General features: G+C 40.4%; 1 protein-coding gene across 1 annotated transcript in view; it reads left to right on the top strand.

Moving 5' to 3' along the window:
* EPHB1 (EPH receptor B1) overlaps nt 1-27446 on the top strand; it is a 477723-nt gene that overhangs the window by 234814 nt on the left and 215463 nt on the right. Inside the window, exon 4 of the mRNA XM_036744089.1 lies at nt 18021-18176. Coding sequence (XP_036599984.1) covers nt 18021-18176 — 156 coding nt within the window. The remainder of the gene's footprint in view (nt 1-18020; nt 18177-27446) is intronic.

Genomic DNA, 27446 nt, shown 5'->3' with positions numbered 1-27446 from the left:
ATATAACACCTACCTCCTAAGATTAGGGGCTTTCAGATATCAGAGTAGATAGAGTGCTGGCCCTGGAGTCAGGGGGACCTGAGGTCAAATCTGGCCTCAGACACTTACTAGCTGCGTGACTCTGGGCAAATCACTTAACCCTGTTTGCCTCTGTTTCCTCATCTACAAAATGAGCTGGAGAAGGAAATGACAAACCACTTCAGTATCTTTGCCAAGAAAACACCAAATGGGGTCATGAAGAGTCAGGCAAGACTAACCAACTAAACAACAACACCTCCCAGGGTTGTTCTAAAGATCAAATGAAATATTTGTAAAGTGCTTAACATAGTGCTTGGGACATAGTAGGTTCTTAATAATTTATATTTGCTTCCTTCCTCCCCAGGTCCATAGTAAGTGATAAAAATTGTGGGACACCAGTAGGCCAAATTTTGGAGGGTAGTGTACAACTCAAAATGATATAATTAGATCACCATTGGTTTAGAGCTAGAAGAAACCCCTGACTTTTATCAAATCCAACTCCCACCGTGTTACAAATGAAGACACTGAAGCCCAGCACATCTTATAAGCAACTTCTGCTGTTGACTTCCATAACTTTCAAAACACTTCTGACCCCACAATGACATGTTAACACAGATGCCCCTGTCCCTCTTTCCAGGTGTGGGGTATAGGCAAGAGGCTTCACACAATCATGGAGCCTCAGAATCGGAAGGGGACTCAGAGGTTATGTAGTCCAATCTGAGCCAAACCAAAAAATCCCTTTTTCAGGATCTAGGCCAAGTGGTTATCTTTCCTCCATCTTAAGAGCTCCAGCTAGTAGAGCTCACTAGCTCCCAAGGCATCCCAGTCCATTTGTCTAAAGTTCTAACTATAAGGAATGTTTCATTACATCAAGCCAAAATCTGCCTCTTTGCAACTTCTATCTCTTGTTCCTTGGCCTTAAATTCACAAAAAAAACTTGAAACAGAGGGAAATTTTCTCACATTCCCTTTAGGCCCCCTAAAATAGCAACAGTCAGTAGGTCAAATTAAAAATTTACCCTCATCCATGGCCTTGGGCAAGATACTTAAGCTCTCTTGGCCTGTTTCCTAATGCAAAAATGATAGAAGTTGAATTTAATGACCTCAGACATTCCTTCTGGTTTGAAATCTATGATCCACTGATCCTCTCTGTGATATTTAAAAAGTTTGAGAGACATAGTTTCTGGGTAAATAGTCATTTTATTAACAATGCTAGCATTTTATTAATAAAAGAGGTCAGTGGCACTCTTGGATGTCAAAGACCCTCATGGTGGGCTCACAACTTTTATGCCCTTAGAAAAATGGGTGTTCCAGAGGATGGTAATCAACTCTAGTTGGTTAACAGGTAATAAGAGAATGAATATTATAATGAGAAGTGGGCTGTATTTCAATGAGGGTCTTGGGGGTTTTGTGACTTGGATCACCCAAGTCTTAGTCAAAGAGACTTATCAATTTCCATATCACCTTTCTGACAAAAGGGAGAATTCACATTTTCCCAGACCTGTCTGAGTAAATACAATAAGCAGGAATCCACGCATTCACCTAGACTTAGAATTTCTTTTACTGTCTTTGATTAGATCTTAGCCCAGCTAAGTCTTTGCCCAAGATTTCCCATACTGGTTGATTTCTGGATGAGAAAGTAGAAAAGGGGAATAACCTTGGTCCTAATTCAATAATTATTTATCAAATATTAGAGAGAAATAATCATTTCTCTCATCTGGTTCTGATCAAGGTACTTTCCTCCATAATCCAGTCTATTGGGTGTCAGTATATTATTTTCATCAATATTTGTATGATCTTAGCAAGTCACCTAAACTTTCTGGATCTCTGTTTCCTCTTCTGTACAATGAGGGGCTAGGACTAAGTGGCCTCTAAGGTCCCTCTTACTCAAAAGGTATGATGCTAGGCCTGTGGAGGAATCCACTCTCCTTTGCATACTCCTTGACTTTGATTCCATCCAGTAGGATGGAAGATACTAGAGAATAGAGACTGATGTCCATTTTTGTCTTTGTATCTGCCTGACACAGTGCCTTGAGAACAGGGGGCACTTAATACCTACTTCTTGAATTGACGAGGCCTGTAGTATTCAAAAAGTTGGTAATAAAATGAAGTCCCAATCTTGGGGAGCCTTCTGTCCATACCACAAAGTACTTGCCCCAACCCAACCCCTTCTTTTCTTTCTGCCTGGTTTCTTTGTGTCCCTTCCTTTAGCTGCAGGTACTCTGGTTAGGAATGAACATACTATGCCAGCTTTTTCTACCAAAGGACTTTGGCTTGAATTTCTAGGTGCTACCGTGCTTGACATTTTGTTATCTGCTCCTAAGCCAGGGGATGACTAGGCCAAGTTGTGGGGATGAATGCATGTGCAACCCTGTCATCAGGAGGCTGGAAATCTCTCTAGAGGTTCTTAACTCCCAAGAGGTTCACAGATTGTTCGCAGAGGTCCATGAACTTGGAGAAGAAAAAAAATGACATCTGTATTTTCACTAACTTTTAGTTTAAATTTAGCATATGCTTCAATTATTTAAAGACATCATTCTGAAAACGGGTCCATAGTTTTCACCAGACTGCTGAAGGGGCATAACGTAAAAAACAGTTAAGAACCCTCGTCTAGAGGAAGCATAGGGTGTATGTCTTTCTGGCTTCTGCAGATCAGCAGTACCACATCATATGATTATAGACTCAGAGATGGATGGAACCTTAAACATCATCTCATCCAAACCCCTCTTTTCACATAAAAGAATACTAACATGAATAGTCTATCCAAGGTGACAAAAGTAATAATTAGGAGAGCTTGGGTTTGAGCTCAAGTACTCCAATTCAGAATACCTTCATGACTTTTTCTCCCTTCTCTTCCACACTGCAGTGTGGTTTGGGGGTTTTGGGAGCCAGGTCTCAAGGACTCACTTCTATCCTTTACTCTACCATTGATGAAGTCCCTGACATAAGTCACAGGTGGTTCATGTGGCTACATAAGGCTCCGACCTAGAAGGAGCACCTGACCATGTAATGGTAGAAGTGAACATCCGGAGATAAGATCAGACTACAAAGAGGAAGAGGAGAAGAAGATAAGCAGTCCTATGGTGGGTGGGAGGGGGGAAGTAGTTGAGGGAAGTAAGTGATTGGAAGCCCTTGTTAATGGGAAAAATTAGCTTTTTTGTACCCAACACTCTGTACTCCTTTCCAATTTTCTTCCCATTCATGCCGGCCATAATTTTTCATTTTGCCTTATCTCTTCAGCCTTCCTTATCCTACCTTATTATTTCCTCCCAGATTTTTAATCTTCCCTCTCCCTCTCTCACTTCCTTCACTTACCCTCCTTCCACCTTAGCTATACAGTGTGCAAGCAAAGCTAGAAGGGAGACCAAAGCCTCGGCATTCTGAATATATGTTTGTTGGCCCAGTCAAGAAAACGGAATGACAGAATGTTGAGAACCACAGATGTGTTAGTGATTATCTGGTCTAACTCCTTCATTTGAGGGATGAGAAGATAATAGCATTTATATAGTACTTTCAAGTTTATAAGGCACTTTACAGGTATTATTTTATTCTTGAAACTACCATGGGAAATAGGTACCATTACTATCCCCATTTTAAAAATGAGCAAACAAAGGCAGATAGCAGTTGAGTAATTTGCTCAAGGTTGTAGAGCTAGTAAATGTCTGAGGCTAGATTTGAACTGAGGTCTTCTTGACCCCAGGTTCAGTGCTTTACCCATTGTACCACCTAGCTTGAAGTCAAAGTGATTTTACCCGAAGAGCTGAGATTTGAACTCAAATATTCTGATTCTGGAGTGCACCATAATTTATAAAAAGATGGAATATTTTGAATTGTTTGTTTTAGGAGTGGTTTGAGGGCATGGGAAGATCCAGTATTCTTTGGGGTATTGTAAGGCAAAACCATTCAAGACAAGAGGATTTATGGCTTAGAAATCCATTCTGAAAATATTCCTAAGTCAAGAAGGCCCTGACAAAATGCAGACATCTTTCAGACCTCTCTGTAAAGAATCAGAGTATGGCTGAATTTTGCTTGTCACAGCTCTCCTCAGGCAAAGCCAAGAATGACTGACAGACAGACAGATGGGCTGCCTGGGCCTTGGGGAGCTCTTTCTAGTTGCCCAGGTTTTTTGTAGCATTGGGATCCAGATCTGAGCATTTTGAGCAGCAGGTGAACACAGCCTCACCAATAAGATTTTGATTCAGATATGACCATGAAGCCACCCATACCTTTGGCATTCAGAAAAGACAGTACGATCTTGGAGTAAAATTCTACCTGGTTGTTGGTATTAGCCAGGTCACTCAGAGGCATTGCTGTTGCACTTACAATCTTCTTGAGAAAAAGCTTTAGTATGATCAAAAAATATAGATCTAAACTAAAAAGTCTTTTCCTTATATTTATGTATTTATTTAGTATATATATATATATTTTATGTATGTATGTATATATATATAATATATATATATATCTGTGTATATATGTAAAATATATATATTTACTTATGTATTGATATGAAGGGAGAGTTAGATTCCTCAGTGGATAGAGTGCTGGGACTGGGGTCAGGAAGACCTGAGTTCAATTCCAGTCCCAGACACTTATTAGCTGTGTGTCCCTGAGCAAGTCACTTAACCCTGTTTGCCTCACTTTCCTCATCTGCAAAATGAGCTAGAGAAGGAAACGGCAAATCATTCCAGCATCTTTGCCAAGAAAACCCAGAACAGGGTCATGAAGAGTCAGACACACCTGAAATGACCAAAGAGCATGTGTACATGTACTGATAGAATGTAAACTCCTCAAGTATAGGGATTGTTTTTCTCTGTATCACCACTGTCTACCTGGCACATGATAGACACAATAAATACTTAGTGATTAAGATTGGTCAAACCTAGACAAGTCAGGCATTGGCAAAAAATCCCAGTTGGTGAGAGCTTTGAACACTCACACTTAACAGTGCTGCCATGTATCCCCAGGAGAACTTTACATCTTGCCAAGACTCTTGGAGTTGGAACAGAGGTTTTCTGTCCCTAATGTGATCTCCACCTTGCAATTATCTGTAATATGCCTGCTGCATAGAATGTCCCCAAACTTCTGTACCTCCCCATGAGACGCTCTTCTCCTTTGCCCTATGATTCTTTTACTCCTTGTTCCCCAGCCATATTGTCCATAAGCTCTCAGGAGCTCAGGCTTCTTCCCCGCCCCCTTGCCCTCCAAACAACTTGCACATTGATAGATTATCCACAGAAGTGCTATTGCCTGTCCGAGCTAGCTTAATAGTGCCGTAAGTTACAAATTCATTCAACTGTCTGTGACATGGAGCCTGCAACCTCATCCATCAATTTCAGTGAGTGTCTCACATGAGTGATGCTTATATATTGCTAAGTGGCCCCAACTGCACAGACCAGTTAAACATGGCGTTGGACATTAAGAGACATTAACTAGAGGCCCATTTAGTTTCACACCGATTGATCTTCAGGGAAGTAATAATTACAGACACTGCCCAATCATGCTACTTCACCAGTCAGTCTGTCTGCCATATTTATTTGCATATAAGCATGCCTCTTGAAGCTGTAGGTTTTTTCCTTAGTGCCACCCAGGTGCTACAAACACAGGGGGAGGTAATTATTGCAGTGGTCACCAGATGGCAAAGTATGACTGTCGTGGGATAGGACTTTTGGTCTTGCCATAATTATCAAGACCAAGTAGCTGATCTGTAGAGCAGGTAGGCAGAAATTGTTGTCCATGGTCTTGGTGAGGATGCCAGACTCTCTTCCTGCTTAGGTCTGTCTGTAGCTAGGCTATCAAGTTAAAGTTAGTCCAGGCTTCTGGTCTGGTATTTCAAACTGGTCCTTCTACCCCAAAGTTGACTATATTGAAAGGAGAGAGAGTCATATGAGACATCTCTGTAGCAGAGCAGTACAGCTCTGAGATGAATGATTATTTGGTAGACCTTTTCTGTATGTCCGTGTTGTGTTCCTTTGTGTTGGGAATGTCCCTGAGGAGAGTTATGGCTGCTGATGGCCTTAAGGCAAAGTATAAAATAGATAGCTAGAGGGTGAAGATGTTGTGTCATGGGGTCAGTGACAATTGTGTCCCTGAAAACACCTTATGAGCTCTTTTCTATTCTCTCAGAAGTGTCTGTGCCAAAGGTCAGTGGCTCCTGACATTTGGTTTGAGTAATTACTTGCATAATTTGCATAAAGTATTTACAGACAACATGATCCTGCAAAAGTATATTGCTGATCCACTGTAACCAAATCTCACCTTGTCATAAAGTCACAAAATGCCACTAAGTCATTGTTCTGCTGGATGCCAATTGACAATATGGCTTCTATGGCATTAATTGCCCCAGCAATGTCATTTCACCTAACACATATAGTCATAAGAGGGGCACCATGATGTAATGGATTGAAGGTCAGCCTTGAAGCCTGGGAAGACCTGGTGTGGAGGTCTTCCTCTGATGCATATATACCACATATCCCTTAACCTCTCAATGCCCCAGCCAACTCTCTAGGTTTTATGAATTGTAGACAACTGTAGACGGTCTACATTGGTAGAGACAATTGTAGACTCTATATTGTTTGGAGTGAGTTTCAACCATGAGAAATATATACACAGATCTGGAATATATTTATGTATGCATGTGCATACGTATATGTGTATCCATGTGTACATAAACATATTTGTATATTTATATAATGCTTTATATATAATGCATATATATGTCTAAACACATATACCTAGATATAAACATATATATTCATATTCATGGAACCAATTAAAGACTTTTATCTGGGCCACACAGTTAACAATAAAGCCATATGTAAGTTTTCTAAGGATTTCTTGGTCCATCAGTCTAACTTCCTTTCTGTTAGAGATATAGGATTGCTATGCTATTTCAATTATAGAATGAAAGACTGTGAGGGGACTTAGAAGATAATCTAATACAACCTTAACATTTTATAGATGAAGAAACTGAGACCTGAAAAGGTGAAGTAGTTAGCTAAGGTACTATATTTATTTATTGGCAGAATAACCCGCCATCTTACCTGAAAATGAAATGTTGAATCAAAAAGCCACTGTCAACCTAGCTCTATTTTGGGACCTTGGGAATTGTAGGGAATTAGAACTATTCGTTTCCTTATCTTTCTATGCTATGAAGGTCTCTAATCTGAACACCATGGCCCTCTTTTGTCTAGAAAGCAAGGGAATTTTAATAATAATGATAACTTTTGTATAGTAAAGTTTGCCAAGCACTTTGCATGCATCATCTCATTTAAGCATCCCTGTGAGGGAAGTGATATTATTATCCTCACTGCCAGAGGATGAGAAGTTAAGTGAGCCTGAGAATGAGAAGTTAAGTGACTTGCCCAAGGTCACACAATTAGGAGGCACCTGAGGCAGGATTTGAACTCAAATCTTCCTGACTTCAGGTCCAGCACTCTAATGAGTCCAACTACCCAAGTTAGAGAAATCCTGGCAGCCTATCTGGTCTCCCTGCTTTGTCTTAAACAGCAAAAAAAAAAAAAAATTATTAACAATTTGCCAATCAGAAGGTAAGATAATAAGAAGATATAATTTGGAATATCCTTTTTTTCTGTTCAGTTCAAGGAAACACCAGCTAATAGTGAGACAAACAGTTCTAGGGACTTAAGACCAATCCATCAGATCTTACCTATGGAGGAAGGGCTGTGACGTTGTCTTTTGCACAATCTGATGTAAGAGAAACACTGCCGGTGTTGGACTCAGAAGACCTGAGTTCAAATCTCGAACCTCCTACTGCTCACTAGCTAGCTTGGTCCATGGTCAAGTGGCTTCACCTCTCTGAGGCCCGCTTTGTTCAACTATAATTCTTAGTATGTCAGGGACCTGTCATTTCACTACTGTGAGAACTTTTATTTTTCACTGATTCATGTCGTACAACGCAGAGAGCACAAGTCCTCAAGTCAGGGAGCTGGGGTTTGAATCCCATCTCTGACACTTACAGCCTTGGGCAAGGTTAACCTTCTTAACTCACCTGAGCCCCGTTTCCTCACGAGTAATAGCTAGCTGCTATTTATTGAACCTTTTACAATTTGCAAAGTTCTGTACATGTGTTAACTCACATGAGCCTTTCGGATGCGATTATCCCTGTTTTACGGATGAGGAAATTGACACAGAGAGATTAAGTGACTTGCCCAGGGTCACATCTAAAGCAGGATTTGGACGCAAGTCTTTCTGACTCCAAATCTGACCCTCATAACCACTTCATCACCCAGTTGACTATGGAAAAAATGAGGATGGACTCCTAGGTCCTTTCTAGCTCTAAATCCATGATCCTATGACCTAGCAGTTGACCTTTAAAAGTTTCTTTGCCTCAAAAATTCATCACTCTGCGGCCGATCTGAGGAGTTCTTAGCTAGGGTTGGCCCATCAGTCTGAGAGATGCATCTATCCTGAGCCTTTCCAATTTGGTTGGACCTGCTAGAGTATGCCCTCCTTGGCACAGCATTCTAGGACCCATCCCACTATGAGGCGATAAAGTAGGACCATAGTCCTGCATCCTGCCCAACCTAACTCTCAGGGTTATGATGATGAAAATGCTTGGTAAACCTGAAAAGTCTAGAGAAATATGAGATTTGATTATTAAATTCTCGAAAACATTGCTTCCTCAGATTTTTGCCCATAACATGCCCTGCTGGGCCAATAGCAAATCAGTTTTCCAGCAGTGGGCAAAGTTGATGCCTGTATCAGTCTCCTTGCTGTTTTTTTCATTATGCCTCCAGAGAGAGGCAATAACAGCAGTGTCAGGCTCTCCCATTTAAACCCTGTAGGGAGCATACAGCAGTTCACAGCCATCACTGAGTTTTTGACAGTGTGGCAGGTCTCTGAGCTGAAGGTGCACAAAATGTCTGTCCATTTTGCCAATCTGCCCAAGGAATCGACCTCTCTCCCCACCCCTGCAATGGATGTTTGACAGAGCCCCTGTTTTTGGTCCTCACCCTAAGGAGATAAATGGGGGAAGGGGAAGGACTGGAAAACTAGAAACCTGGCTCTGCCTCTTTGAAGGGAGGGCTAGAGCAACAGTGTCTTATCCTTTAACCAGCTGATGAATATTCATAGGCATGAACATTTTATAAACTCATTTTGGAAAAAAAATTAGATCAGCAAAAGTAATTAGATTATTAAAAAGAATGAAGCGACAAAGGAAGTAGGGATAAAGAAGCAAAGTTAACATGCAGAGATAGATTTTCTTAGGTAGAAAACTGTATTATTTCCTCCCTCTCCCTGCCCCCCACCAAAATTATATAAAAAAGAAAAACTACACTCTTATTTGCTTTATTGCTGCATAAAAAATGTTGATTTTCATACCCTTCTGGGGGAGGGACATACCCTCCAAATAATAAAATCACAAAGTAATGTCTTGAGGTTTTCATTTTATCTTCTTTCTAGATCAAGAAAAATTGTGAGGGAAAAAGGCTTCGGTGAGTGCTGAGTGACAGGTTAAAGGGCTCCAATAAAGATTAGATGGTCCACTATCTACTGAGGAAATTGCATAAAAGTGGTTATTCCCTCTTGCTTCTATTAATTTCCTTTTCCTGGCTGCTTGGAGATGCTTCATATCCTGATGCAGCAGATGGGGATGAGAGGTGCTTTCCATTATCTCAATCACTGCACTGTTTATGAGACACTTAATCTGTTTCTTTATAAAGTAATAGTATCGTAGGTGATGGATTTAGTGTCAGTGAAAGTCTGTGTGTGGGGAGGGGGGAGGGGAGGAAAGCACTTGGGAACATTGTAAGCACCCGTCATTCGTTATGGCTTTGAGGCAAGGAGAGAAGTTGGGTGGGCGTTCCAAGGTGACCTTCTGGATGGCAGCTAGCTATAGCCAATTACAGGTCATTCTCTCTTGATGAAGAATGGGAATGTAGTTCACTGTGTTTCTGGAGTAGAAAATCCTCCATAGGGCACAGAGATGCTGAAGATTTTCATTTTGCCCTGAGCTCAGTCCTGGGAGGGACCATGTGCCTTGCTGGTGCCCCTCTAAGAAGAAAAGAAAATGTTTTGCTTCCTGACGTTCTCAGCTCAAAGACCTAGTGGCAAAAGCATTGGATATGTGAATGAATGAAAAAAGCATTCATTCATTATGTGCTTAGCATTTGCTGAACACTGAGGATACAAAGGCAAAAAACAAAGATAATGCTTACCCTCAAGGTGCTTCAGTTCTAAGAGGGGAGGAAAAATGCAAAGGGACACTTTGGTCCAAAAGTTATAGGGTGGTGAGTGGGTACAGATCAAAACAACACACCCAAGGAACAATGGCAGTTGATTTGATTGTTGGGGCCAGGAAGCTGGTGAGAAGAGTAGGAGAGGGCCAGAGAGAGGAGTCAAGTGAAACATGCCTAGAACTTTTCCTGAAAGTGGTCCAGGAGAGGCATTCCTCATTTTCTGTATAATCTTGGCCTTATCTCTTTGAGCCTCTATTTTCTCATCTGAAACAAAAGGAAAAATTTGGACTAGCTAACCTCTAACATTCCCTTGTAACTTCACAGGCTCAATGGGATCATAAAGCTAGGGCTGTCAGTGACCTCAGAAGCTATCTGGTCTAATCTCCTCATTTTACGGATTAGAAAACTGTAGCCCAAAGAAGCTAAGGGACTTGTACAGAGTGACACAAGTAGAAAGTGGAAGAGGCAGGATTTGAACACAGGCCTCATGCTTATCTATACAAAGAAAGCTAGAGAAAACCTGATTTTTTTTAAGAAAGCATGTTTTATTAGAGTGTACTGTTGTTGTTTGTCCTTCGTTCTCCAAGAGGACCATGATATCAGGAAGATGATGCCTTGACTTGCAAGTGAATTGAATTTAAGTGAGGCAGGGCTGTGCAAGGTCACCAGCCTCACTTTTTCCTCCAGAGCCATCTGGATCCAGCAGCAAGATATAGATCAGGATGACTGGAGATGACCTCCTTAGAGCATACTATTCCAGGATTGTATAGGCATTCGACTGCCTTACTTATACATGCCCCACCTATATTAGAGACAACTGTACATTCCTCCAACACAGTCCCTTAATTTTACCCTTTCACTCTGAACAATAGCCAAGCCATATTGTGATGACAGTACCACCAGGAGGCAGGCACAGGACACACTGATCTAATAAATCTAACCCGCCATCTTGCTGCTTCTTCCTCATGGGAGTTGTGAACATCTGATGCTTTCTCCTTTTCTTCTCCTTTGCTTTTCATAATTCAGTCCTGCTATGTGTATGTCCTCTTTAACTCCTTCCTATTCCCTGCTTCTTTTGCTTTTTCAACTCCAAAATTCTGTTTCTTTCCCAGGTAAAAACCTCAGGAAAATCTCTCTGTCTCGGTCTCTCTCCATCTCTCTCTCTCTTTCTCTCTCTCTCTCTCTCTCTCTCTCTCTCTCTCTCTCTCTCTCCCTCTCTTCCTGCTTTCTCTTTGTCTCTTTCTCCCTCTCTGTCCCTTTGTTTCTTTCTGTATCTCTCTCTGTCTCTTTATCTCTGTCTCTCTCTTCCTTCCCAATATGCACATCAGCTCTGCCTCTCCTAGACACCCACTAACTTCTAATTGTGGATGATAAGTGTAAGAATAATTCTAGTGACACACCTATATCCAGGAAAAGGAAAGCTGTTAAGTTTTGAAGGGAAATGAGGCATAATAAAGAACCAAGAAGCATATGTGTATCTTGGACAAGTACTACAGATGGATAATGAGCTCTGGCTGGATTGCATTTGGGAAACTGTACAGTGCTTTTAATGATCCCAAATTGGCCTCCACTACAGAAGCTCATCTTTTTAATGCCTGGTGATGCTCTGTGACCATGAATTGTGGAGCACCATGATCTTGGAATTGCAATTACAAATAACCTAGAGGGCAATGCAAAGACACATAGTGGTTATAAACAGACTGCAGTGAAGTACCAGTGACTGCTGGTATACCAGAAGTGACATAAAAGATATTATTGGGAATTGTATGACCAGAAATGGAAGTGGGCCAGTCATGTAGAGAAAATGAAAGAGAAATCCATTTCTCCAGCCCTGAACTCTCCTCTCTAGACCAACTCCATACCTGCATTTCCAGTTGCTTCGATGATACCATTCCCTGAATCTGATACTGGCACCTCAAACCCAACATGTTCTAGAGTAAATTTATTACTTTTCCCCCCAACCCTACTCATTAGAAAGATCTGGGTTCATGTCCCACCTCTGACACATACCTGCTGTGTGACCCTAGGCAACTCAGTAAGACTATGTATGAGTTACAGAGATGATCTGACTCATACTGGTAGAAAGAATTTCTCACTGGGAGTTTCTTATCTCAATGAAATCACAAGACTCATACCTAATGTTGTTCACATTGGACTCCTCCACAATCCAAGGCATCTCTATCTTTTCAGTCTTCTCTCTTTCATATTGCTCTCTTCATGAACTCTATGCTCCAGTTGACTTCCATTTAGTCTTGGGCTGGGTATTCCTAGATATACTGTCACATCCTGGGCTAGCATTATCATTGGCCCTTCCCCCCCACATGCCTGCATGCCCCCCCCCCCCCCCCACCAAGTGCCCCTCACTAAAAGAGGGCCAGTTGCAAGGATTGCCCCAGCCCAGGCTCTTTGCAAACCTATGACTAATTTCCCCTGCCCTAACATGGTGATTCTCTTTCTCCTCATATTTCTCCTAGGACTTTGTTTTGTATACCTCTAAAGCACTTATAGTTCTATAGGTTTCTCTGTCAATATCTTAGCCTGTAATGCTAATGAGATTTGAAGATCTTCCTCACCCATTAATAGGTCTCACATGGAGCCCATTGGGAGAGGGACTTGCCTTAAGGAGGAAGCTTGCTTGTAGGAAGGCCCACATTTGCTAATTTCTAATTAGGCACTGCATCAGGAGGGTTGTGATGCCCTCCGGCTCTGAGAAGTGCATATATACTATGAGGTTAGCATTTTCCTTTGGGGGCTCACTCATTGGAAGAATGTTCATGTGATTTGGCCATACAAGACTCTGGGTAGCCGTTAAGGAGCCACCCCACCCAGCTTTGAAAACCCAGATGTTGGTGCTCCTCTCTCTGGTGATTATATATGTATTGCTGCAGTCAGAAAGTTGGATCTTTCTGTTGTTCTGTGCTATTTTATTTTCTCTGCTCGTAATTTCTGCTTGTAATCTCTGTTTGTATTTTCCCTGAAGTTCGAAGTGCTGACTTTTCCCCTGAACTAAGTGAATGATATATATGTTTGATTAAAGTAAGATTGTTGACCCCTTTAAAAGCTAGTTTTCCTCTAAAAGCAAATCAAAGAACCTGTGCTAGCAGCCATGCTGGGTATGCCAGTATGGTTGCCCTTACATAGCCCCACTAAACTGTAAACTACATGAAAGCAAGGAGTATGTATTAATCTAAATTGTATGCCTCTCATAGTTCGTGGCACAGAAGACTCCATAAAATAGGCAATTAATACATCTTTGCTGAATTGAATTTGTTGAACGGGTAAACAACCCAAAAGGTACATTGAGATCCCTGAGATACTCATGGAACAAGAAGAAATCCTCTAGCAGGTAGAGCTATGCGTATGGAGGACCTATGGGGAAAAAACCCTAAAACAAACCATGGACAAGAATTACACAGGAAAAGTGAGAAGGTTTGCAGTCTTCAGTAATGGAGGAGACACCAGCATCAAGAGTATCAGAGAGTAGCATGGTGTAGTAGAGAAAGCACTGGATTTGAAGCTAAATCCCAGCTCTTCTACTTACAACCTATGTGTCCTTGGGCAATCAAGACATCTCTCTTTCCTCAATTTCCTTATCTGTGAATTTAGGGGGCTGGGCTGGATGATCTCTAATGTTTTCAGTGGTGCTTCATTGAAAAGGTATAGTATTTCAGCTCAATTATGGGTAAAACAGTCTTTTGTGGGGTAACCAGGATTGATAGCATTAAATACGTGATAAATTACGTTTTGAGTGCTTCCCAATCAAGTTACAAATTACCTTTTAGAACATATTCCACTTGTCAGCTGGGGGCTGTCTGGATAGGGTTTGGTTTCAATTTTCATTTTAATTTATTATTGATGATTAAATTTGCATATAAGCAAACACACCCCTTTTATGCCTCAGCAAATTAAAAAAAAAAGGATAGGTATAGACATACTTTATCCCTTTTGGGATTTTTTTTTTAATGCATCTACTTCAGTGAGGTTCTCATTGACCTAGTAGGTCATATGTTAAGCCTTCAGGCCACAAAGATCAGCTAAGTAATTTCCTCTTTAGGAGGGAAAAGAAAGATAATTTAACCCTTCCCCAGAGCTCTGCCCCCTTTCCTTTCAGTCACCCTTATTTCCTTTTCTGTTTACAAAGCTCCAGCCTTCATTCAGCACTTTTCCTTTCTCCTTCATACTGCCTTTAGAAATAGGAGGCCTATTGCTCTAAGATCTGCATCCTGCCAGGAAGATTCAGAGGAAATCCATTTTCATGCTGCTTGTGGATCTCAAAGGCATTTGTTTATTCCATTGCTTAAGTTATCAAACTGAAGGTGAAGAGGCTTTTAACTAAATGAAGAAAAATAAAAAAGGGAAAATACATTCTTTTGGGATTAATGTTGGAAAAGGATTTGTAGATACGTAGAGTATTTGAGCCAGAATGAACCTGGAGAAATCATCTAAGCTGTTCCTCTGCTTTTAAGAAAAGTATCATTTTCTATCATCTTGGCTAGATGAGTTCCTATTCCATGAGGCTCTTAGACTGATTAGAATCCCACATATCCCCCAAATTTCAGCCTTTTACTCCTCATCGTCTCAAAAATCAGATATTCAGTTTATAAGAAATAGACTCCCAATGGCAATTCAATGCAACCATCATTGTGCAAAGCATTCTTCTAGGCCCAGAAGACGCAAAGATGAACTAAAGATCATCCTTATCCTTAGGGAAGTTAAATCTTATAGGAGGGATAAGACAGCTATACTGTCTTAGTTACATAACTATAAGTCAGAATATGATCAAAATATAAGAGACACAGAAAAGAATGAAAGATTTGAGAAATAAAGGACCACTCTTAGTTGGTGGATAAAGAATGGCTTCTTGGAGGAAGTGGCATCCTTAACTGGTTCCTGAAGGAAGGGAAGAGTTTCAACAGGCAGAGATGGCAGGGGACTGAGTAGTGTCCATTTCTTGCACAGACACATATTACTCAAAAGCACTGAGGTATTAGTAAGTAGAACCAAATATGATACTGTTGAAAATTCCATGTTTTCTGAAATAATGAAGGGTAATAAAGGAGAACAGTGTAAAATGAAGTTAGAAACGTAGGTGAGAACCAGATTATATAGGGAAGACAGTTTGAATGCTAAATTAAGCAATATGTGTTTTATTTGGGTAAATTATAGGGAGCTATGTAGAAGTATTTTGAGAAAGGGAATGGCTTAATTCAACTTGCAGAAACAAGGAAAGTCTCCAGAACATTGAGTGAACCCACTTTGGGAAGAACGTAGAAAGAATCACACTGGATGGGCAGGCACGAATGGGATACATTCCTCATCATTGGAAAGAACTCCTGAGATTAAAGATGGGGTTGGGGGGAAAGCAGTAAAGAGCACCATTACAAGCTTCTAAGCAAATAGAAAGGAAGTAATAGAATCAAAGTTGGATCTAACAAGCAAGACAACTGATTCTATGTGAGGAGGGAAGGAGGTGGAAAAGCCAAAGATGACTCTAAAATTTTGGACTTCAGTGACTGCAAGAATAGTGGTTCTATCAATAGAGATAGGAGAGTTAAAACATGTTTTGGGGAGGGCAGCCTAAGGATAATGATTTGCCTTAGGAAATGTTGGATTTGATGTGTTGTAACAACAATGTTACTTGCAGCTGCTGTGGAGGTGTAAGGCCAATAACACCAGCACACAGGAGCGCTGCTAGCACAGATTCTTTGCTCTGCTTTTCTAAAGGAAAGCAACTACAAGAGGTTAACAATCTTACTTTAATTAAACACATATATATATACACACATATATACATGCATACATCATATATGTATATGTATATATGTGTGTGTATGTTATATATATGTATATATATGTGTGTGTGTGTGTATATATATATATATATATATATATATATATATATATACACATACATACATACATACATACACATATCATTCAGTTAGCTTAGGGGACAAAGTCAGCACCCTGAACTTCAGAGCAAATACAAATAGAAATTACAAACAGAGAAAATAACACAAATCGACAGACAGGCTTCTAACTGTCTGACCATAGCAATACATATATAGTTACCAGAGAGAGAAGCACCAACATCTGGGCTACCCAGAGTCTCATCTGGCTATATCACATGAACATTCTTTCCATGAGTGAGCCCCAAAGCAAAATGCTAACCTCAGAGTATATATACTGTTTCCAATCAAAGACTCTTGATTCAATCAAAGATTCTTGATGCAAACAAAGGCAAGACTCAATCAAAGGTACTTGATTGCCTTAGTGCCGAGAAGCCCTCCAAAAGGAAAAACAGCAAAAAGTGCCACTTTGCTTGCCATTAGAGGTGTTATGGGACATCCAAGTGGGGCTATCCAATAGCCAATTGCAAATGTGGTACTGGAGCTCTGGGGAGTTTGGGGCTAGATATATAGATTGGGGAGCCCTCCATATAGAGATGATAGTTGAAGGCACTGGAAGGAATGAAACGCCAAGAGTTTAGAGAGAGTTTTCCTTGGAGGACAACACTTGAGCAGTTGAAGAAGAAAGAGGACCCAGCAAAGAGCCTGTAAAAGCAAGAATAAGAATAAGCAGAGGGGTAAGATAATTTAGACAGGAGTATCTCAAATGCCATGGGAGTGTCAAGAATGCAATAAAGATGTGTTAGGCATACAATGCCAGGAACTGTGCTAAGCATTTTACAAATACTGTCTCATTTGATCCTCATGATGACCCTGTGAGGCCAGTACTATTGTTATCCCTATTTTACAGTTGAAAAAACTGAGGCAGACAGAGGTTAAGTGACTTGCTTATGGCCACCCAGTTAGTAAGTATATGAAGCCAGATTTGAATGCAGGGTCTTCCTGACTCTAGGCCTACTGCTTTATCAACCTGTGCCACCTAGTAGAATAATGGATAAAGCCCTTCCTAGATTTGGAATGAGAGATCTGGGTCAGAATATTTTGAGTCCTTCATAGCTATATGTTGATGGGAAAATTATTTAACCTTATGGTACTCCACTTTAAAATTGAGATATTAATAATTGCATTACCTGCCTTCCAAGGTTGTTATGAGTACCAAATGAGATAATGTATAAAAAGCAAGGTTTTACAAACTTGAAAAACACTATATAAAGTGATATACTTTCAGGACAATAGAATGGCATATGGTAGGTATGAGTAAGTGGTAAAACATTACAAAAAGGGGATTATTTAGAAGTAGCAGAGTGAAGAACATCATCAAAGAAATGTATGAATGAAAACAATGGGCTAGTCACAAGGCAAGAATGAAGGATAGCCATTGGACAGCCTGTGTCCTCCATAGTATCCACAGGATGCCAACGCAAAGCAAGGAAAAGCCTCTGGCTCAGTGTGGGGAACCTTCCCCTCTGTGCCCCACCTTCTGCTGTGGCAAACTTATGGAGATAAGATTTATGCAAGATGAGTATGAATAGATGGTTCATCATACATATCCTTGGATCTCCATATTCCATTTGGGCATAGAGTAAATAAATGAGAGTTGTGGTTAAAGGCTGTATTCACAGGGCAACTTGAGAAAGAGATACTGGTTGGTTCTCAGAGAGAAGAGGTTGAAATAGATGACAAAGGAGTTTGTGGAATTCCCCTTACTGGAGCCATTAAAAAGGATTTCATCAGCCTGGGGTGGCCCTGCTTGATAGCGATAAAGAAATAGATGCTTTAAGTCCATGACAGTGTAAGGATGGCAACTTTACAGCCTATGATTCTACTGTAAGAGAACCACATTATTTCTCTTGTGATTAATTTTCATCTGTTCTTATCTCATTATGTTCCAGCCTGCCCAGCAGGAATGTTCAAGGCGAATCAGGAAGTGGGGGTCTGTTCTCAGTGCCCATCCAATAGTCGTTCTCCTTCGGAGGCCTCTCCCATCTGCACCTGCCGCACAGGCTATTACCGGGCAGACTTTGACCCACCCGAGGTGGCATGTACCAGTAAGTACCTGTATTGGCTGACATGGCCTTTTGTTTTCTGGTTGCATCAATATGGAGGAAATGAGATGGTTAACTGCCCCCCCCCCCCCCCGTCAGAGTTTTAAATATTTTCTTACATAATTTTTTCACAGTACCAGCAGGAATATCCAAACACAGTTATTCCTACTTTCCTGAAAAAAAAAAACTACATACACACATTTTATTTATATTAATAACATCCAAACTTACCCCCATAATTTCACCCCCTACTATATGTCTTTTGCTTAAATAAGTAACTGTTCTCTTCAGGAAGAAATTATATAAGGAAGAAAAAATGAAGTGAGAAGAATAACTGGGAGCAGTTTGGTCCTTTGGAGGAATAAAAAGGATTAGGTTTCCAGGCTTGCCAAAATATGTAACTACTATCTACTGAGAATATTTATTTATAAAAGTTCCTGGCACATAGTAAGTTTTTAATAAATATTTGTTTATTAATTGATTTATTGATGGAGAATGTATAAAAGTAACATAAGGTCAGGTAGCATCTGGTTTTCATGGTTCACAAGAAGATGGTGTTCATCTTAAGCTTCCCAATACTTCTTCAGCTGAAGCTATGAACCTAGCAGGGTCTTGAGGTGTGTGAGAGTTGGTGGCAACCACGGTAGAATCTTCTCAAAGGCCCTTTTGTGCTGAGTCAACTGAGACTGACACTTTGTGATCTTCTCTTAGGCTTGCTAAAGCTGGTCAACGGTATTTTGGTGCACAGTCTCTGGACTATGGTTTCTCACTTCTGAACCATAGTCTGGGCATCCTGCCAATTCTACTATTTTCTTAACTTACTGATAGAAGGCACACCTGCCTAAGACCAGAGGCAAATGTGACTCACGTGCTTAAGTGGAAGGAAAAAAATTGCTGTTGGCCCATTCCTAGTTTGGTTTAGGTCTTCTCTTCCACCATGAACAATGGAGAGAGAAGCTGAGACAGAGAAGAATTGTGCTAAATGCAAACAGACTTTGAAAACTGTGCTGTACCAACCAGAGTACAGAGGTAAAAAATAGACAGACAGCCTAAGAATGTCATCTCTATATTGTCTAGTGTTAGGTTTCCTAACAGTTTTCTTGCGAAAATTCAAGGAAGAAAGAACTCTAATTCCCATTTCTACTTACCCATAGGAACAAAAATATATGTATACATACATGCCTACACACATACACAAGCACACATATATATAAATATACATATATGCATGTGTTGGAACAAATATATACATGGATATATACATATATGTGCATATGTGTGTGTGTATTCTTACAATCTTTCTACAGTCTTTTGGGAAGAACAATCCTTTCAGGGATTAGAGACAACTAAGAGGACATCAAAAGAGTTAGAGTAGGAAACTGAGTGGGAGTCAGATGTATAGAATCACCGAATCACTGATCAAAGCTGTAAAGGAACTCACAGGCCATCTAGTCAGATAGTCAACAAGCATTTATCAAGCACCTACCATGTGTCGGGTACTGTGCAAGTACTGGGGATACAAAGAAAAGAAAACAGTTGCTAATCTCAAGGAGCTCACAATCTAAGGGAGGAGATAACATGCCAACAACTATGCACAAATAGGAAATATACAGGCTAAATTGGAAATGATCTCCAAATTGCCCTGTATGCAGAAGAAAGGCACTAAGACTAAGGTGGTCTGGGAAGGTGTAACAGCAAACATCCTGGCATGTCCAGGAGGGCTGCTAGCACAGGTTCTTTGCTCTGCTTTTCTAAAGGAAAGGCAACTTTAAGGGGGTCAACAATCTTACTTTAATTACATATAAGTAGAAAATATAAGCGGCGAAATTAGCAGAGATTCAACAGACAGGGCTCCAACTGTCCAAACAAAGTAATACAAGCAGCTATATACACCACTAGATAGGGGGAGCACCAACATCTGAGTAGTTGGGGGGCTCTTAACAAATGGCTATTCAGAGTCCCATCCAGTGAATCAAAAGATCCTTCTCATGAGTGAACCTCCAAAGCAAAATCTCACCTCAGAATATATCTACATATACATATTTACATACATACGTACATACATACATAGAGCATATATATTTGCATACATATACACATATATATGTATGTACGTATGTGTATATATGTGTATATGTATATATGTGTATATATATGTATATGTGTGTATGTGTGGGTATATGTATATGTATATATACATATGCATATATATGTATATATATACATATGCATATATATATATGTATATATATATATACTCTGTGTGACTCAGGATGTATCACAGCTGGGCCAGAACTCAAAGCAGCAAGGCATCCCTGATTGAACACATATAGTCACATAGGCCTATTAATGGACAGGGAAGACCTTCCTATTCCATTAACGTTATGGAAGGGCATCCAATAGAATGGAGAACTTTCAGCTGAGACTTGAAAGAAGCCAAACAAGATATTCAGCAGAGATGAGGAGGGAGAAACTTCCAGGAATTGGAGACAGCCAGGGGAAATGCCTAGAGGCAGAAGATAGAGTGTCTGGCATGAGGAACAGCAATGAGGCTTGTGTCACTGTATGTAGGAGTTAGACAGTCAGTCAGTAAACATTTATTAAGTGCTTACTATGTGCCAGAGATACAAAGAAGCAAAAGACAATCCCTGCCCTTAAGAAACTTACAATCCAATGAGAAATTTTTAACCTAGTGGGATATAAGGTGCAAGTGGTGAGTGAGGGGGTGGGGACATGTTATAAAGGAATTTAATAGCCAAACAAAGTATTTTATGGAGGCAATAGGAAATCATTAGAGTTTGTTGCATATTTGGAGTAGGGGCTGGGTGGATTTACATGGTCAGAAGTGCTTTCGGAAAATCAATTAGCTAGCTGAGAGGAGGATGGATTGGAGAGGGGAAGGCTTTTAGAGAATCTATTACAATAGTACAGGTGCAAGGTGCTGAGGATATACATACAAGAGATATTACAGAAGAAGAAATGATAGGACTTGGGAAATGATTGGACATGGTGGTGAGGGGAGAGTGAGTGACAAGTTGCTAAGGATGACACCTGAGTTTTAAGTCTGGGTGACTGGGAGGATGGTGGTACCCTTGACAGTAATATGGAACTTAAGAAGACTATAGTTTGTTTTTTTTTGGGGGGGGAGATAGGTTGGAGTTTAATTTTGGCCATATTAAGTTTAAGATGTCTATGAGATATCCAGTTTGAGATATCTAATGTCGGTTTTGTCAATTAGCAATGTCTAACTCTTCATGAACCTATTTGGGGTGTTCTTAGCAAAGATACAGAATGGTTTGCCCTTTCCTTCTCCAGTTCATGTTGTAGATGAGGAAACTAAGGCAAACAGGGTTAAGTGATTTGCCCAGGGTCACACAGCTAGTAACTGTCTGAGGTCAAATTTGAACTCAGATCTTCCTGACTCCAGGGCCAACACTCTATCCACTTCTCCACCTAGCTGCCCAGAGATGTCTGACAGGTAGTGAAAATTGTGAGATTAGTAGTTAGGAGAGAGGTTAGGGGTGAACAAAGAGATCTGAAAATAATTTACATAGAGATATTAGTTGGGAGTGAATGAGATCACTAAGTGAAATAGTATGGAGAGAGAAGGGAAGAGGGCCTAGGACAGAGCTTTGGAGAATCCCCATTGTTCATGGACGTGATGTGGATGAAAATTTAGTAGAAGAGTCAGAGAAGGAGCTGTCCTCATATAAGTAGGAGGAGAACTAGGAGAAAGCAGTGTTACAAAAACCTAGAGAGAAAAGATTATCAAGGAGAAGAGGATGATCAGCAGTATCAAATGCTGTAGAGTGGTCCAGAAGGTTGAGAATTGGGAAAGGGCCATTGGATTTGGTGATTAAGAGACCGCTAGTTGCTTTGGAGAGAGCAGTTTCAGTTGAATAATGAAATCAGGAGCCAGACTACAGACAGTTAAGAAGAGAGTCAGGGGAAAGGAGGTGGAGGCAAAATTATAAATGGCCTTAGCTATAAAACAGAGGAGAGATATGGACAATGGCTAGCAGAGTCAGATCGTTCAAGTGAGAGTATTTTTTGAAGATAAGGGAGACAAGGATATGTTTGTGGGGAGGAGGAAATCTGCCTGTAGAGAGGGAGATATTGAAGATAAATGAGAGAGTGAGGATGAGAGGGGGTAATATGCTGGAGAAGATGGGATGGAAATGGACCATTTGACTATTTAGAGAGTTTTTCCTTGCCTTGTCAAGAAGGACTACCTCTTTGTGTGAGACAAGAGTGAAGGAGGAAAAGGTAGTAGAAGGCATCTGAGTGATATGAGATGAGCAAGAGGAGAGAAGAGGGAGTTCTCAGTGAATGGCCCTTTTTTCAGTAAAATATGAGGAAAGGATGTAAGCTGGGGGAGAGGGGAGGGGGAGGGAACCATGGGTTTGGAAAAGCCTTTGTGATGAGTTCATTAGTGAGTTTGTCAGTAAATTATGGAGGTGTAAAAGTTTGCACAGAGATTGGAAAAGAGATAGCATAGTAGAGAGTATTAACCCTGGAGTCAAAGGAACTGAGTTCAAATATCACCTCTGATGCTTGCTAGGTGTAAGATTTTGGGTAGCCTGATTAACATCCCTGAGCTTAGGGTCATAAACAGGTGGTGCAGCGGATAGAGTGCTGGCCATGGAGTCAGCTCCCTGAGTTCAAATCCAGCCACAGATATAGCTGTGTGACCCTGGGAAAGTCATTTAATCCTTTTTGCCTCCATTTCCTCATCTGTAAAATGAGCTGGAGAAGGAAATTGCAAACTACTCCAGTATCTTTGCCAAGAAAACCCCATGAAGAGTTATACATGATTGAAATGACTGAACAACATCGACAACATACCAGATGGCCTCTAAAGTCCCTTCCAATTCTAGATCTATGATTCCATGAACACAGAAAATCAAGACTCTCATTTTTGGCTCCTCTAAGCCATGTGGCTAAAGGATCCTTCACCTTGGCTTCATCCTGTGATCTTCCTTGGGTTCATTTTCTGGTATGTACCCCTGCATTATGATAAGCTTTGTTCTTGGGTATGGGAAACTCATCCTATTGGAGGAGTTCAAATATTGCCATCTACTCCTTAAAATACCTAGTCTTTTAAATGGTCTATGGAATCCCCCATTCCACCATGGGCAAATTCCCCTTAATTCTAAACCTATTTTACTTCTTCTTTATACCTATTTGCTTTGCTGACTCCCAGCTTTACCCTGAAGATAATATGTTCCTTGATGTACTGTCTCTCTCTATTTTTTCTCTTCCCCACTACTCAATGAGCAAATTAAAGAAGGGGATGTTGTCTTTTATATTCCCTAGTTTCAAATCTGGGTGACCATTCTATTATACCCCCTCCGTTTCTCTCCATTTCAAGTTCATGCCATCCATCTTTCTTGGCTATTTCAAATCACTATCATTCTCTAAGACCCAATTCCCCTTTCTTAGATAATTTTAGCATGTACCCTTATTCTATTTTACCTCACCCCGCACCATTGACCTTCATGACTTCAACATCTATGTTAACAACCCATCGAATGTCTTGATTCCACAGTAGCTCAGTCTCTTCAATTTCCAAGATATCTATCTCTACTCATACCAGGTACTGGGATAATACTATTTTCTTCTGAGTGTTAAGAATAAAGACAGAGGGTGACTCAAAACTGTACTCCCAGATAAAAGCCTAGGTAACTTAGATCGTAACCATTTCTGATCAGTGACCATCCATCCAGCAATCTAACCAGCTCAGGTTAATTTACCAATCATTTCTTATTACTCACAGTCAGACTTAGTCTAATGGTGTCTCTACTCAGGATTCCCTCATTTACCACAAATTTGACCAAGGTGACTACCCCTTGTGCTGACGGACTAATCCAGAAGGAGACAGACAAACATACAAAGAGTCCATTGATGGAAGAGACCTCAGATCTTTAAGTAGGGACATTCTGTGGTTCACCCTATCTTCTTAGTTTATCATCACTGTGGAATTTCATTGAATTTCTGTTATACAGTAACCTCTCAACAATGCTAAGAAATGTGGTTGATCAGGGACAGTTCAGTGTATTGGAAAGCACACAGGGCTAAGAGCAAGGAGGCCTGTTTTCTTGGCCTGACTTTGTCACTAATTGTGGAAACTTAAGCAACTGACAGCATTTCTGGGTTGCAGTTTCCTCATGTATAAAATGGGACAGAAGTTGGTGGAAGAGCACTGGTTGGATTTGGTCTCTAAGATCTCTTTCATCTTTTCTAGTCACCAACATCAGTCATTCCTAACACTGATGCTTATAGGCCCAGAATACTACCTCTAACATATATGATAGTTGATAAGAATATAATGCTAGTCTCAATATCTCCACCGTTGTGGTTTCTCTGAAGTGATTTTTCCTAGATGTAAATATGTACATCGTTGATGTGACCTCCATCAAGCAGGTTTCTTCACTTGCTTCTGGGCATCTGTTTCTTTGAGCCCTGAGACATTTCCCTGGTGTGAACTATGATTCATTGACACTATTATCACACATCAACATGGTCAATTTTGGTCATTAGTACTCACTATCATAGGATGCTGCTCCATAACTTTCCTGGACTTCAGTTTCCATACCTATAACATGAAGACATTAAACTAAATGATTTCTATAGTCCCTTCCAGCTCTGTCTATGTTCCTATGATCCCTAACTTGATAACCTGTAACCACCAGCTCTTCACCTGCAATCTTTCCTCTTCATTTAACATACTCATCCGCCCAGAGACCTACAATCATTAATCTTCCTGCGCACTGGCCTTCTCCTCACCACATACGACTCTATCAATATTAGACTTCATGAAAGCTACTTCAGAGAATCACAGAAATTAGAAATGGAAGGCATTTCAACAACCATGTCCAATCCATACTCCAAAAGAATCTCTACTTGAAACTCGCTGATGAGAGGAAACACATTATCTCCTGAGGCAGCCCATTCTAACTTTTGGATAGGTCTAATTGCTAGGTAGTTTTCTCGACATCAATTTGAAATCTGGTTCTTTGAAATTACACTCATCACTTCTGGGTCTGCCCTCTGGGTCCAAACAGAACAAGTCTGATGTTTCTTTCATATTAAAAACCCTTCAAAACCTTGTGGACAGCAATCATGCCTCCAGGCTCCACTTTGAATATTCTTTCTTTATGCTAAACATCACTATTTCCTTTACCTGTTCATTATACAACCCACCCTCTAGGCTCTTCACCATCCTAGGGGCAGCTAGATGGCTCAGTGGATAGAGCACTAGACCTAGAGTGAGGAAGACCTCAATTCAAATCCAGCCTTGTGTACTTACCAGCTCCATGGGCAAGTCAGTTAACCTCTGCTGTCTCAGGCTCCTCATCTATAAAACAGAGATAACAATCACAACAACCTCCCAGGGCTGTTGTGATGATGCAGTAAGATGATATTTGTCAAACACTTTGTAAACCTTAAAGTGCTACATAAATGCTAGGTGTTGTTAATATTTCTATTACTATCTTTTAAAAAATATATTTCATTTTCCCCAATTGCATGTTAAAATAATTTTTTTAACATTTCTCTCTTTTTTTAAAGTTTTAAGTTCCAAATTCTACTCTCCCTCCTCCCTGCAACAGTAAGCAATCAGATATAGGTTATACATGTGCAATCATGTAAAACGTTTCTATATTAGTCATTATGTATAAGAAGACAAAGAATGAAAGAAACTAAGTGAAAAATAGCATACTTTAGTCTGTATTCAAACAATGTGAGTTCTTTCTCTGGAGGTGCATAGTATGCTTCATCATTAGTCCTTTGGTTGGCTTCTTCTAGACACTTTTCCAATGTGGTCTGATGACAGTACAGTGAGACTATGATTTCCCTAGTCCTAGAAGCTTTGTATCTCTTAATGCATCCCATAATTACTTTAGTATTATTGGCTAACTTGTATTGGTCTAACAATCCACTAAAAATCTCAGAACTATTGAACCATGCTTCCCTCATCTGGTACTTGTGAAGGTTTTTTTTAATGGAAGGGCAAGTTTTTATTTATCTCTACTAATCTTCATCTTACTAGATTCAGTCCCACCTCTGCTAAGATCTTTTTGGATTCTGACTTTCTATATTAGCTATCCCTTCATTAGTTTTGTATCCTTTGCAAATTTGATGAGCATGCTATTCACACATCTATACCATGCTCATTCCCACCACCCCCCCCCCCGCCTCTTCTTTTGCTGTTCCTTTATCTGAAAATCCATCATTGCTCCTCTCTACCCCTCCAAATACTATTCTTCCTTCCAATCTCTTGGAGGCTGAAGCTCTACCTCCATAAAAGCTCCAGCCCTCACTAATTTCCCCATCTTCCAGATTCCCACCACATTCCCCCATTGTCACTTAGAATTTATTTGTTTTCTTTAATGATTTCATGAGTATTAGTCATATTTCCAAGTAAATTATCAGCCTGTGAGCAGGGATCATGCCTTACACTTCTTTGTCTCCTCCGCAATGACTAGTTTTCTGCCTAGCCTGAAGGAAGTGCTCAATAAATCTTTGGTGATTGACTGACTGATTGAATGCTAGGTGAAGGAATTTATACTTTCAGTTCCTGCAGTAAATCTAATCTTCACCACACCACGGGGAGGACAGACAGATGGCATGGGTAACCTGACAACGGAAGTAAAGTCAGTGCGAGGGATTCATAGCCCAGCTGTTTAATGTTGCATATGTCTCTATTGCCACTGTGCTGCTCTCATCACCCACTTCACTCACTTCCTTGGTTGGAGGCAATGTAAACTCCCTGAAACCTGAACAGATCAGAAATGCTCTCTAGTCTAGTGTTGTGACGAAGTTTAAATCAGAGAATTGGGAATCTTAAGACTTCTCCCAGGGAATGAAAAAGCCTCATAATATTTCTTCCATTATGAAACTTTTTCACTCTCTTACAATTCCAATGCATTCTAGCCTTATGGCTTGGTCTCTTTAGCTACTCTTATAACCCTATCAGATAGGACAACTTCTTTGCCCTGAAGGCTTGTCATGAGGCTAAGCAAAGCTTGTGGGAGACACTGAAAAGCCCAAGTCACAGACTAGGGCAAAAGGAAAAATAGAGATGGAAAAGAAAAAGAGTGGGAAGGAAGTAAAAGAAAGAGAGGAGAGAGGGAGCAAGACAACAAAGGAGAGAGAAAGAGCTCCTAGACAAGTACATCACATAAATTAAGTGACTTGCCCAGGGTCACACAGCCCACTCCACCTAAAGGCAAAGCCACTTCTTTGCCAAATGTCTCTTCTCACTACTATGTC

This window comes from Trichosurus vulpecula, chromosome 2 (assembly GCF_011100635.1).
Source record: "Trichosurus vulpecula isolate mTriVul1 chromosome 2, mTriVul1.pri, whole genome shotgun sequence".
In the NCBI taxonomy this organism is placed as follows: Eukaryota; Metazoa; Chordata; class Mammalia; order Diprotodontia; family Phalangeridae; genus Trichosurus; species Trichosurus vulpecula.
Note: the sequence above shows the minus strand (reverse complement) of the source record. Positions and strands in the feature narration are given on the sequence as shown.